This window comes from Oncorhynchus nerka, linkage group LG27 (assembly GCF_034236695.1).
Source record: "Oncorhynchus nerka isolate Pitt River linkage group LG27, Oner_Uvic_2.0, whole genome shotgun sequence".
In the NCBI taxonomy this organism is placed as follows: Eukaryota; Metazoa; Chordata; class Actinopteri; order Salmoniformes; family Salmonidae; genus Oncorhynchus; species Oncorhynchus nerka.
Window position 1 is genome coordinate 69,141,650 of NC_088422.1, and position 12,806 is coordinate 69,154,455.

The 12,806-nt window shown below is 43.5% G+C and overlaps 1 protein-coding gene across 13 annotated transcripts in view; it reads right to left on the reverse strand.

The window, feature by feature from the left end:
- Positions 1-12,806, reverse strand: part of LOC115112216 (F-actin-monooxygenase mical2b-like) — a 45,389-nt gene continuing 32,583 nt past the window's right edge. Inside the window, exons 13-28 of one of the 13 annotated variants that reach the window (XM_029639108.2) lie at positions 12,414-12,613; positions 10,772-10,872; positions 10,428-10,499; positions 10,173-10,310; positions 9,656-9,775; positions 8,932-9,291; positions 8,014-8,121; positions 5,620-5,772; positions 5,351-5,428; positions 5,018-5,110; positions 4,175-4,303; positions 3,672-3,849; positions 3,291-3,367; positions 3,108-3,195; positions 1,180-1,240; positions 1-210 (exon numbers count right to left, since the gene is read on the reverse strand). In XM_029639108.2, coding sequence (XP_029494968.2) covers positions 1,182-1,240; positions 3,108-3,195; positions 3,291-3,367; positions 3,672-3,849; positions 4,175-4,303; positions 5,018-5,110; positions 5,351-5,428; positions 5,620-5,772; positions 8,014-8,121; positions 8,932-9,291; positions 9,656-9,775; positions 10,173-10,310; positions 10,428-10,499; positions 10,772-10,872; positions 12,414-12,613 — 1,954 coding nt within the window. In that variant the 3' untranslated portion in view covers positions 1-210; positions 1,180-1,181. Of the gene's footprint in view, positions 3,196-3,290; positions 3,368-3,671; positions 3,850-4,174; positions 4,304-5,017; positions 5,111-5,350; positions 5,429-5,619; positions 6,802-8,013; positions 8,122-8,931; positions 9,292-9,655; positions 9,776-10,172; positions 10,311-10,427; positions 10,500-10,771; positions 10,873-12,413; positions 12,614-12,806 lie in introns of those variants that run through there. The other 12 variants (XR_003860907.2, XM_029639107.2, XM_029639101.2 and 9 more) reach the window with 12 other exon arrangements.

Below are 12,806 nucleotides of genomic sequence, written 5' to 3' on the forward strand. Positions count from 1 at the left end.
TCAAGATGACAAATCACTTTATTTACATTTGTTGCTTTAGGTCATACATAAAGCAACACAGAATCTCCATGAGAAAAGCAGGCTGCATTTGAAGTCCCATAAAACATTGTTCAATGTATTCATTTAAGACAACATGAGCTATGAACCTGTTGGGAGATTCATTCCCTTTGTTTGTGTGGGTCACGAAAAAGTTATCCTGGGTGACAGCGTCTGGAAGAGAGAAAGAAAGATGGCAAAAGATGGGAGAAAAAGTGGCATGCCTTTACATGACAGAAAGCTGTCTGTCAATCGTTCAACATGCACTCGGGAAGACCAATGCAGTCCGAACACCACAGTTTCCTGGTTATGCATGCAGACACTGAAAAGACAGTCTCTTAGAAGGTGTGACTGAACATCATGGTATTATGATGCGTTTCAACCTATAACAAGTGTGTGCTGTAGTTATGGTTCTGCTGGGGGTGCAGGACACAGACATTAGTAGTTTAATAACTTCATAGGTTCCAGGGAATCCCACATATTTAGCCTCACATTGACGTGTTCTACCATGTTATTTTCAGGACAACCAGGGCTACAAGTAGAACATAACATTTGACATAAACAGTTGCATTCATGAGTTTTATTGACAAATGTCTATAAAAAAAACAAGGTCCAGCCCCAAAAAAAGCTGATTAAAGATGAGTATATAATAATTACAATTGTAAATTCAAAAATGGTTTGCTTAGTGGGAAATTAATATCCAACTAGTCAGTGACAACTGTGTGGAGTATGGAGTTTGTGACAGCAACTATGTGAGTTTATAGACACTATGTCCTGAGATTTCCTATGATCTACTAAGAAGAACCTCTTACCTCCAAACAACTCTTGATTGGCTTATGAGCGTCATAGAGCAGACCAGATTACATTTACGTGTTTGTGAGAATCTCAGCCTTTCAGAGTACGGTCATAATAGTTTGTAGATTAGACATTTTTGTGAGAAGAATCGTTTTTGGGGTTTAATATCGGTGGATGCAGACGAAATAGAAAAATCCTATGCTAAAAACTGCAGTCGGTAGCTCAAACACAGGGGTTAGAAGCATTTTTTACTTGTGTGTGGAAATGCTGACAGTAATTGGACTAATCTAACAAAGCATCCACTCCAAAACATTGTTCACAAAACCATGTGACCATGCAGGTGATCACCTTCAGAATGGCATGTCTCCTAACCAATCAGGAGGCCCATCATCAGAAAGTTGAAAATAGACTTCCAAGTGAACAAGAATAGAAATGAAAGGAAGGAAATATAGTAGGTTAGAATATAGAGAAAAATCAGAGGAAGGATCAAATCCAGTTCAAATGCATAGAAACTTTGTAATTGTTAGATAACATGAGATTGTGCTATTCAACAACATGCAATTTAGCACTGTACAAGTGTACTGCATGAATGATGTAACTTCTGGTTAGGGCTGAAAACACTTCTAATTTTTAAAGTGCACCAACTGTATCTTTGGAATTTGTATTGGTAATAAAGCTGATATCCTGCTATCATACTTAACATGGTTATTAACAGTGAGATGAGTGGCAAGCACATACACACCACAGCATTCAAACATAGCCTGTGTTATCATGTCTGATTCAGTCCTTCTGAACAATTCAATTCAGCAATATTCTTAACATTCTGAAAAACATATTGAAGTGAAATAGACCTGTACAAATAATAAAAATGAAGAAGAACCTCATCTATTACAAGCATACAACAACTCTTTAGAAGATTGTCTCTTATTCCACCTGATCATACAGTAAATAGAATTTGGCCTTGCATCTGTTTCACCAACAGGTGGCAGCAATGAGTAAGCATTAAACAGTCCATGAACTGGAGTAGTAAACCAAAGCCCATGTTCATGAAACCTTTTCCCCTTTTTAAGTATAACAGACAATGCACAAAAATACTGGAGGCACTGGGCCATAAAATAAAGCAATAAAAGTTATCATAATGTGTAGCGAAAGTACACTATGGTCACGGTGTCATACGAGATCTTACAATAAAAACTAACATTTTAATTTGTGTCAAACAATATTGAAATTGAAAAAAAGATGAGAAAACCTTGTCGAGCACAGATCCACGTTGTCCCCCGACCCAGATCCCGACCCTGACCTGTGAGTTCAGCAGGGTTTAGTAAACGTGCAGTGTCAGCACTAGTCATTATCCAAGACCTGGACAGCCATTAGGCAGCCATTAACTCCCACACCATTCATCAGGCATCAGCCACAGGTCAAGGCAGCTCCCCAAGTTAAAGTGCTTCAAGTCAGTCTTTTCATTTAGATTACTTTTTCCACACAAAAAAATCTGTCATAACCTGAGTTAAGCCATGTAAAAACTGGCTCGACTTTGACAGCCAGTTGTTGAAAGACTCAACTCTAGAGCAATATAGATTGGATGATTTCAGCAGTCATATCAACCACATACCGTAAATGATTTAGACCACCATGAAACCATGTACAGCACATTACCCCTCATCATAAAGAAAAATGTCATGTTCATGAAAACATTGCACGTATCACAAACCAAGCTACCACTTGGAAAATGTTATTTGTTCTTTGGTTGGTGTAGGACTAGATCTAATGCACTGACAGCTACATATTCTGTGAGAAAATATTAACAAGGTGCTTGTACACATGGTCAAACAGTAGCTTGCCATCATATGACATGGCACAAATGCAAGATACGCCAGTTAATGTTCGGCCAGGCTTCAAACCCTATTGCATGAAGGTTAGGGATAGGGATAGGGTTAGGATTAGGATTAAGCTTCCCTCCCTGGTGGGCCTCTACATGAACCTATGGCCTAGGTGTTCCTCCAGCCACAGCAGTAGGGGCTGGATGGACTGGGAGATAGGCCCGGTTTCAGAGTACATCTGCAGCAGCACCTCCTGGAGCATGAACAGCAGGGGCACTCCCAGGCTCAGCAGCTCATACAGGAAGACATAGTCCTCCACATTGGCTCTAAAGTGGAGGCCCACAGCATGGGCCGTACCATGCACCCAGCGAGACAGGAGGCGGGGGGAGTCACACACAGCCCGGGTCACACTCAGGGGCCAGCTCAGGCACTTCCTCAGGCGGGAGCTGATGGTACCTGGTGACTGGCTCTGCCGTCCTTCTGTTGGGTCACAGTTGAGAGTCTGTGTCTCTGATCCCTCCTGAACCCCGGCTCCATTCTGACCCTGAGGGAAAGACCCATTGAGTCACAAAGATGTCCCACAAATGAACATCAAAATGAAAATGGCAAGTGGATGATTGAATAATCCAGAACAATTACCAGATGTGAATTGAATGTCCTCCGATGGTTCATTCCATTTTTACGTTGTGTGAAGTGCAGCTTGCAGTACAACTTGCCTAATTGAACATGATCAAAGGAGGATTTAGAAAAATTGGCACATAAACAGTTAATTATCTCTACCCAGCACAGACAGAAGAGGACTGGTCACCCCTCAGAGCCTGGTTCCTCTCTAGGTTTCTTCCTAGGCTCCTGCCTTTCTAGGGAGTTTTTCCTAGCCACCGTGCCCCTACATCTGCATTGCTTGCTCTTTAGGGTTTTAGGCTTGGTATCTGTATAGCACTTTGTCACAACTGCTGATTTGATAGATTGATTGATTGACAGCAAGCGAACATCTAAACCTTAGTGTTGGGAAACACATACCCTGCTCAGAGTCGAAGGCATGGCCTCCCTGGCGCAGGATGGAGCCACAGGTGTCACAGCGAAAGCACTCCCTGTGGAAATAAAGTCCCTCAGCACTGATCCTTTCCACCACGTACACACGCTTCTGACAGGAGTGACACTGGTCACCAGACCCGGGGAACTCCCTCCGCAAGGAACCCTGGGAAACAGAACAGAGAGGCAGACAGTGCTACAAACGTTGTCAGCCCAGAAAATGACGATAATAAGGGAGTGATGCACTTGTATCAGATTCCACAACTTTGACCCTAAAAGGCCTTATGGCCGAGTTTGGCCTTTAGTTCACAAAGCATAAAGAGTCAGAGTCCTGCAAAGAATAATCATCCCAATCCTTATTTTACACAATCCCTCTTCATCTGACTCAGAGCCAGGGCCTGGGACATAGTCTATGTTCTTCACCTAGATAAGGGCTGTTGTTCAAGGCTGGTACAGTCTGAGTGGCTGCATGCTCAACCAGACATGCTTACCGGAGACAGAGGCGCAGAGGCTGGGGGTGAACAGGGGGAGGAGGCTTTAGGCCTGTGGTCAGTCTCATAGAGGGTGACCAGCGTCTCAGCCCTGGCTGCTATAGCCAGAGACACCTTCCCCACCGTCCTCTGACATGCAGCAAGGAGGAAAAGACAGGAGGAAGACAGGGAGGACGAGAGGTAGGAAGGGAGAAAGAGAGTAAGAATAAAGGTCAGAATGATGAAAGCAAAAGTGATAGTCCACATCGCAGGCAGGTAGGCAGGTAGGCAGGCAGGCAGGCAGGCAGGCAGGCAGGATAGATAAGATAGATAGATAGATAGATAGATAGATAGATAGATAGATAGATAGATAGATAGATAGATAGATAGATAGATAGATAGATAGATAGATAGATAGATAGATAGATAGATAGATAGATAGATAGATAGATAGATAGTGATTTGATTACTTTGTTCTCTGACTAAGGCCACGGTTGGGGAAATTAGTAAAGTTCTTTCATCAAAATAAGAGTCTCAGCTCAAAAGTATGGCCACAGAAGAGGAGGGAATGTTTTCTCATTATGGTTAGGTGGTGGGCCTGTCTGGATGCTTCAGATTGCACTGACTGCACGGCGCTGGCTCAAAATGATCAGAAATCTGTGGACAGGGAGGGGCAGTCTAACCCACAAAGTGCAGCACCACAAAAATATATTCAACCATTGCATGAGAGGCCCCAGGATAGCTAAAAAAAAAACATCTCAAATGCTTCTTGCATGCTAGACCTTTGTGTCTACACGTGTCCTTTGTGATTTAGAGGATAGTACAAGTTACTTTAGCAGGCATGTGGCGCTGGGGGCAAAATACCTGTTTGACGTTATTAAAACCAGGTTCTGGCTTTGGTTGTAGTATTGCAGTGCGTTGTTGTTGGGATATATATGTGGAGCCACTGCTGTGACACTGAAACAGCAACATGACTGTGATATTAATAACTACAACTGTAATTTACAGGCAAATTAGATTCAAAGTTAAACAAATATATACTTCTAAAATATATACAATTTACCAGATTACATCATGTTTAAAATCAAACAGACAGCACTTCATTTTGGGTTTCTCTAAGAGGCAGCAGGCTCTGCATATAGAAATGATGTGGCCATAAATAGTGCTATGGTTTGGAGGCACACAAGAGTCACTCACCACATGTGACTCATTCAAGGGATCTCTTTGCATTTCCTTCTTACAAAGCTGCATATCTAGTGCCCCAGATTGACTGGTCTTTGGTTTTCCATGAAGAATGAAGGAATTAGAGGAAACAGAGAAGAAAACTTAGTTTAACAGTTCAGTGACAGATAAGGGATAGATTAGTGCATCAAAATAATAGCATCGTGTCTGCTCTGACATTAGGGGGTATGGGTTTCATGATGTTTCACAGACAGATGGTGAGAAATGGATGTGCTTGTTTTCACCTTGAGTTGGAGTAGAATGGATGAGGGTGAAGACATGGTTTGAGGGAGTGAGAAGGTAGAAAGGGTGATTTCTGGACAAAGGAGGGAAGTGACTTTAGGAGTGGGAGCAGGGAGGATGGGAGGAGAGGGAATGGTCTGTTCAGCAGATCCAGGCTAGGGTGGGAATGGGAAACAGAGGAATGGAAAGTCAAAGAGGGAGAGGATTGTTAAAAGAGAGACTGAGAATCAGACAGGTTAAATGATAGTTGGCATGCTCAGTTTGATGGGCTACAGCACCTGGCATTCCATGGCACTCTACCGTCCTATTGACCAAGCCCCAACCTGCTTAGTCTCAACTCAAGAACACTACATTCCATTTCCATGTCAACTCAGTTATAGTGCTACAGATTAAAGATGTGCAATATCTCTGCATGATGAATATTGAATGATCACAGAGGTTTTAGCATAGCACACAACGATAAGGACACAGCACGCATTTCACCCTAAGGTCTACTACTGTATTCGGCGCATGTGACAAATATAATTTGATTTGATTTGACATGCTGAAACACAGACATGGATGTGGTTATTTATACCTGATGTTGAAGTAGACAGGAAGAGGAGGAAGATGGAGAATATGTATGAGGGGGTGAAAATGTAGAAAGGGTGATTTCTGGACAAAGTACTGATGAAGAGATTTTAGGATGGGGAGCAGGGAGGATGTGAGGTGAGGGAATGGTCTGACTCTGTCTAGCAGATCCAGACTAGTGTGGGAATGGGAAAGTCAAAGAGAGGAAGATATTATGAGCATCAGATGGGAGTTAAATTAGAGTTTGCATGCTTAGTGGGTTGGGCCTCAAGCCTAAAATGCCTGGTATTCCATGACACTGCATTCCATTGAAATGGAAATTCAGACTGATTTAGATAAAACGTGTATTTCGCCATGATAAATGTTAAATGATCAAAGGTTGTAGCATGACACACAGTGATAGGAACACATACAAGACAGTGAGACAGACATGGATGTGGTTATTTTTTTACCTGAGGTTGGGGCAGACAGGATGAGAATGAGGAATAGGGATGAGGAGGTGAGAAGGTAGAAACGGTGATTTCTGGGTAAAGGTATAATGAGGTGACTTCTGGACTGGGGTTAGGGAAGATGGGATCAGACTCTGAGGGAATGGCCTGTTTATCAGAATCAAGCTAGGTGAGGAATGGGACAGGGGAGATTTGCAAATGAAAAGAGAGGGAGAGGATTGTTAACAGGGGAGATTTGCAAATGAAAAGAGAGGGAGAGGATTGTTAAAGGAGAACTTTGAGTGTTAATAATTAGATATAAGTTACAATGAGAACTGGCGTGCACAGGGGGATAGGCTTTAAGCAAAGGTATTCCGTGGCACTCTCCTATCATAGTATTAACTAAACCCCAACCTGCTGAGCCTCAACACAACAGCTTACCCTGGTTTCCACTGAGATGGAAACTCATTTAAAGAAGGTGAGCAGTTTCATTTTTGATGATAAAATACCATGGAAATACCTTTTCCTGTAATGGAAATCGCAGTATGATGACTACTCTAGCACTAAACACCAACACTGCAGCCTCTTCCAGTGAAGCACAGAGAACCCAGTGCAACCTTTCAACAGTGTCCATGCTGAAACCCTCTGAGTCTCTGAGCACACAGAGTAGGCGAATTACCATCACAGACAGAGCTGAGAGAGGAGGCTACCTAGTTTACAGCCTGACCTCTCTTCTGCAGGTCTGTCTCAATGGGAATATAGATTCACGATTATTTCTGCTTAAAAAAGCCTTGTTGAAACCCACAACGTAAACAGTCATATATTGACTGACAGTGAAGGCGATTTAAATTACAGATGTAGGATCTTAATTTGATCACTATTTTGTTGCTGAGAATTTTCTTGCACAGCAGGAAATGCAAACGTGCAGCATATTCAAGGTTTAAAAAGGTTTCTAAAGTTTGTAATTCCCACTTTAAAATGTCAGACTTTCTTTGCCCTAAAGAAAAATGTATCAACACAAAAAACTTTAAAAAATGGCCATTAATTATAATCCACATAATAATTAAAATTTCCTGTTGCTGCAGGATTATTTTCCTGTTTTAGCAAACTGCCTCAAATTAAGATCCGACATCTGTATAACAGAACACTGTGTCCTACAATAACCTGACATCACCTGCGCTAGCTGTGTTCTGTTGCTACAGACTCTGAGCAGCTGATGAAGACATCGCCAAAAAGGTAATGCTTCTGGAGATGATGGATGTTGAATTTCAACACAGGGAGGATTATATGAACTCTGTGCAGCAGCAGTAATGGCAAACAAGACCAAGCGTGCAACACGACAAACACACTGAAGGACGGGAGAGGTGAGTGTTCAGAGTTCAGGGGTTAGATAGTCACCTGGGACGTAGAGGTCACATCCCCAGAGAACAGTGCTCTCAGGTGGACCGCTTTCTCCTTGATACTTTTATTATGAAACTCTCTAGCATTCTGGGTCTGAGCTTTCTTCTGCAGAACACATACCATGAGACACAGAGACAAAGAACAGGCATCAGAAAGAGAAAGCTGCACCCGCAACACAGTACCACATACTCCCCGTCTGATGAATGGGTCTGAATAGTAACAGAATTAGGCAGATTATTAACTCCCAAATCAGTTATAATGTACGGACAAATAAAAGTATGAAATGTATGCACTCTTTATTGTAAATCGCTCTGGATAAGAGCGTCTGCCAAATTACTAAAATGTCAAAGGTGATGACCAAGCAAGATAAGTGGACTTTGGTCCTACTTTCCCACTGAAGGAGCTAGATGGCACATTGTTTAATGGGTGGTGGGGAACAATAGTGTTGCTGTGTTGAGTAGATTGGCAGTTTTTTAACACTAATTTGACACACCAGCAGAGATGACTCCACACTTAGACATGTGTTCCTGGAACAGCAGACTGAGACCCAGACAGAGACAGACAGACACACAGGACTGGCACAGAACAAGGCTACAAAGGCAGCCCACTGGCTAAACTTGCCAGTCAGCAGCCTCTGTGCCTCTTTGTCTCTGCCAGGGCTGTGGGTCTGTTCTTGCCATTTTGGTCAGTGTGGATGATTAGGGGTTGACTTCACCAGCCGACTATGTGCTATACAATGCTAAACGTATAATCACGATGATTATCAACACTCATATTCAGCCTTTTCCTAAAAAGGATGTCTTATATGATCACACAGTAGGAGGCAATAACAATAGAAAAAGACAGAGCAGACAAAGAGAAACGGACAGATGGAAAGGAGAGGAGAGGAAAGGAAATGAGAGGGGAATAGGTCACCTGGGTGATCTTTTCCTCCACTTCCTGAAGGCGTTGGAGCATTCTAGACATGGCTAGGACCGCTGAGTGGCAGGAGGAAGAGTAGCCAGGGTACTCTGTGCTCTCTGGCTTTTGAGGAAGCGTCTGAGGTTGCGTCTGAGCATATGTCTGATCAGCCTGTCTGACCTTCCTGAGGGTGGGATTTGGGATGGATGGGGTTTGGAGCTTAGGTTGGGGCTGGAACTGGGGTTGGGGTTGGGGCTGGTGCTGAGACTGAAGCTGGGCTTGGAGCTGGGGAGAGAGCTTGGGTTTGGGAGGAGGCTGTGGTGGGGGCCGAGCGAAGCACTCAGCTGCAAATTTGGCACAGGTTGCAGACGGAAACTGGAAACACACAGCACATGTGAGCTGCAGTTCTATGGCTCTCCGTCAACTCAGGGTAAAAGCTTGATGAAAAAACAAGAAGCAATTGCAGCTAACAGGCTCCAGTAGTTTAACAGCTGGAGAGAATAGGAGGGAGATTTATGCCCCATGCTTTTCTTTATCGTGTGAATCTACTTCACTGGGGGGCTTATTTTTCATTTCCAACCCACAGGGAGCATTAAACACTCTCACTCCAGGTAGAGGATGACTGGTTTGTGAGTGAGTGTATACCAGAACTGAGTGACAGTGTGTGTTCTGCAGAGTGTATTAGCATGGGTATGCGTGTGTATTACAGTATGTTGACCAGGCTGCTCCAGTCCTCTACCTGTGTCTTGGGGGGAGGGTTGAGTGGGGTCTGCTGCCTGAGGTTGGTGAAGCGTGGGGTCTCAGTCATGTCCATGGAGCGTGGCCGAGGGGCCCTCTCAGAACCCCAATCACACTGAGACTGATGGGGTTTGTCAGCCAGAAACAAAGCCAAAGAAAAAGGTTAGTAGAAAGACAGAAAAGGAAGAAAAGAGAGAAAGTGACTTGCAAGATAAGTTAAGAACAAATTCTTATTTACAATGACGGCCTACATCGGCCAAACCCGGACGACGCTGGGCCAATTGTGCACAGCCCTATGGGACTCTCAATCACAGCCGGTTGTGATACAGCCTGGAATCGAACTGGGGTGTCTGTAGTGACGCCTCTGTTCTATAGCACACTGTGGTATAAGGCATCTGAGAACAAACATACCAGGTACTATACCATACTACAGTACTGTATAAGCTATGGAGGACACTGTCCAAAACTGACAAAGTCCTGAGGAGGGGGAATGGAGGACATATCTTGGTGGTTCTGACCTGTCTCCGGAGGGTGAAGCTGGGGTTGCTCTCCTCAAACTTGGACAGGAGTTGGCTGGCCATGGAGCGGACCTTGTTCTCCTTAACCCCCCTCCCCTCACCCACACAGGACGCACTCTGACTGGAGAAGTTGGTTGCCTGTCATGAGAAATAGTGACTTGAGTTATCAGGGCCAAAATAAATAGTATTTTGTCGTATTTGACGTTGGTGCGCTTAGAATGTCATTATGAAATTGTAGTTGATGATAATAACTACCTCTTCCAAATAACTGCAGACTTTTCGTCTCCTTTTGTACGTTGGGTCAGTATCTTCTAGCTTCTTCTCATCCTGAAAGAAAACAAACAGGCCATAGTATATGACTAAATATTTCAGACTGCACTCAATGGTAAAAAGATTCAACATGAAAGTGAACTGAATTAAAAAGAGCCCATCTCAACAAAACTCTAGAAGAATACATGTAACTTGTGGAAGGTCCCAATACTGTCCACTTATTCAAATGAAATGACTTTTGAAATGATAACACAGGGAGGCTGAAATGGCTCTCAAGTTGCAGTAGTTATCAAGGCAGACAGGCACCTTTGAGAGAGGAGTGTGATTACCTTTGGTACCCTTTTTCTTGGTACCAAGTTCAGAACTTTGTTCATACTTCTGACTGCCTTTGAAGGATAGTCTTCACTGTTTTCGTCGGCCCCTCTAGAATCTGCAATGAAACACGAATGCATTAAAAGGTATGATATATTCCACGGAGCTCAGCCATGAATGCCAAATAAAAGCAATGGCCAATGTTTTTTTTTTTACATTGTGTCTAAAAGAAACCTAATATTATTGTGTTGGAAAGAACCAGATGGGGACAGACCATCTGCTTTTCCTGAGAAATGCCACCTAATAAATAAAGGGCTTTTTTTTGTGGAAACCAATAATGGGAACACTTCACTTCCGATCATAAAAATGTATACAATTATTGCTAAATAGTACATCCTCATTCCGTCATGTGGGAAACCAGCTTTGCTGTGGAGAGAGGCATATCATGTGACCTCGCAGAGACCATAAAGCTAGTAACTGATGTCCCTGTGGCAATAATATGCTCTGTTCACCTTAGGCATCTCAGACCAGAAACTGGAGTAAGGTGTAGTGTTTTCTCTACAGGCACCCTAGACTCAGAAACTATCTGTAAGGTAACCTGCACTGTGCTGGGCAGATGTGCATTCCTCTCATGCCAGACAATGTGACTGATAAGGTTGTGCAACGCAGAGCTCCTTTCAAAGGAAGCTAGATGAAATCTCATACCCTCTTACACACCGGCAAAAGTGTCTCTAGAAAGACATAACTTCTCTGAAAGAAAGCAGGGGTCAGGGATGAATTACATTAAGGACAGAGACAGCTTGATATGTAAAGAAATGGCTCCGGTGAAAACAGAAAAAGTGAGAGGCTGGGATTTTAATAAAGTGGACACAGTGGAGTTGTAGGGCCTTCGAGGGTGACAATGACGAGGTGCTAAAGTGTGAAGTTTCAGGTTTTGTTATTATTCGTATGTCCGGGATACACATGGTATACACAGTCCATATAAATGCTTACTTGCAGGTTCCTTCTTGACAATGCAACAACAATAAGAAATAAGAAATGATAAGAATACAAAACATCAAGTAAATGGCTCAGTAGAAAAGAATAAACATTTTACCATAAGTATAATACAGGAAGGCACAATTTATAGTCCAATATTTACACTCATTATGGGGAATGGGGATAGGGGTGCTAGTATTTCAATTGTACAGTATTTAGCAATATTAATGAGAGTCTGGTGGCAGCCGTTGTGATATAAGTGTAGCATGAATGTGTGTGTGAGTGTGTGTGTCTACAGGGGGAGCATACACCTGCCAGTGGCCAGGGCAGAGCAGTAGGACCTTATGCCTCTCCACCCTGTCTGCTCCTCCTAATGAAGTGTTCAGAGCCAAATGCTTCTGCTGCATTTAAAAATAACTCTGACATGGGAAGGAGCCTTCAAAAAAAGACCTGATGATTTAAAGGGCTGCTACTGTGTGTGTGTGTGTGTGTGTGTGTGTGTGTGTGTGTGTGTGTGTGTGTGTGTGTGTGTGTGTGTGTGTGTGTGTGTGTGTGTGTGTGTGTGTGTGTGTGTGGTGTGTGTGCTAATCTGTGTGGGTGTGTGCAGGAGTGAAATCTGAAGTCTGGGGCTTCAGGACACACGTGTCTGCTGGGGGATGGGTTGAGGGGTGTGAGGCGTACCTGAGACGGGCAGGGGGGTGCCACGGAACAGCTCGTAGAACTTGGAGAGGTAGGTGACCATTCTGGTCTTGTCTGGTTCCTGACCAGCAGCCATCTCCACCCCAGTGGTGAAGGGCCGGATCCCAAACTCCCGCTCAGCCAGGTCACATGCCAGCTGGAGGTTGTTAGCCGAATCCTCCTCATTCAGCGAATCAAACTCTCTGAGGGAAACCGATTGAAACGATATCACGCGATGTTGTTGTAATGTTGTGTGGGTAACTAGGTGAAGACTAAGCTGGTGTCAACATAGAAGTTATGAAACAGTTCTAGACTAGCAGTGTAGCCCTCCCTTTACCACAAAGAAGAAGTCATAAATAACAAACTGCCCTACATACTGAGTGTGACATGTAATAC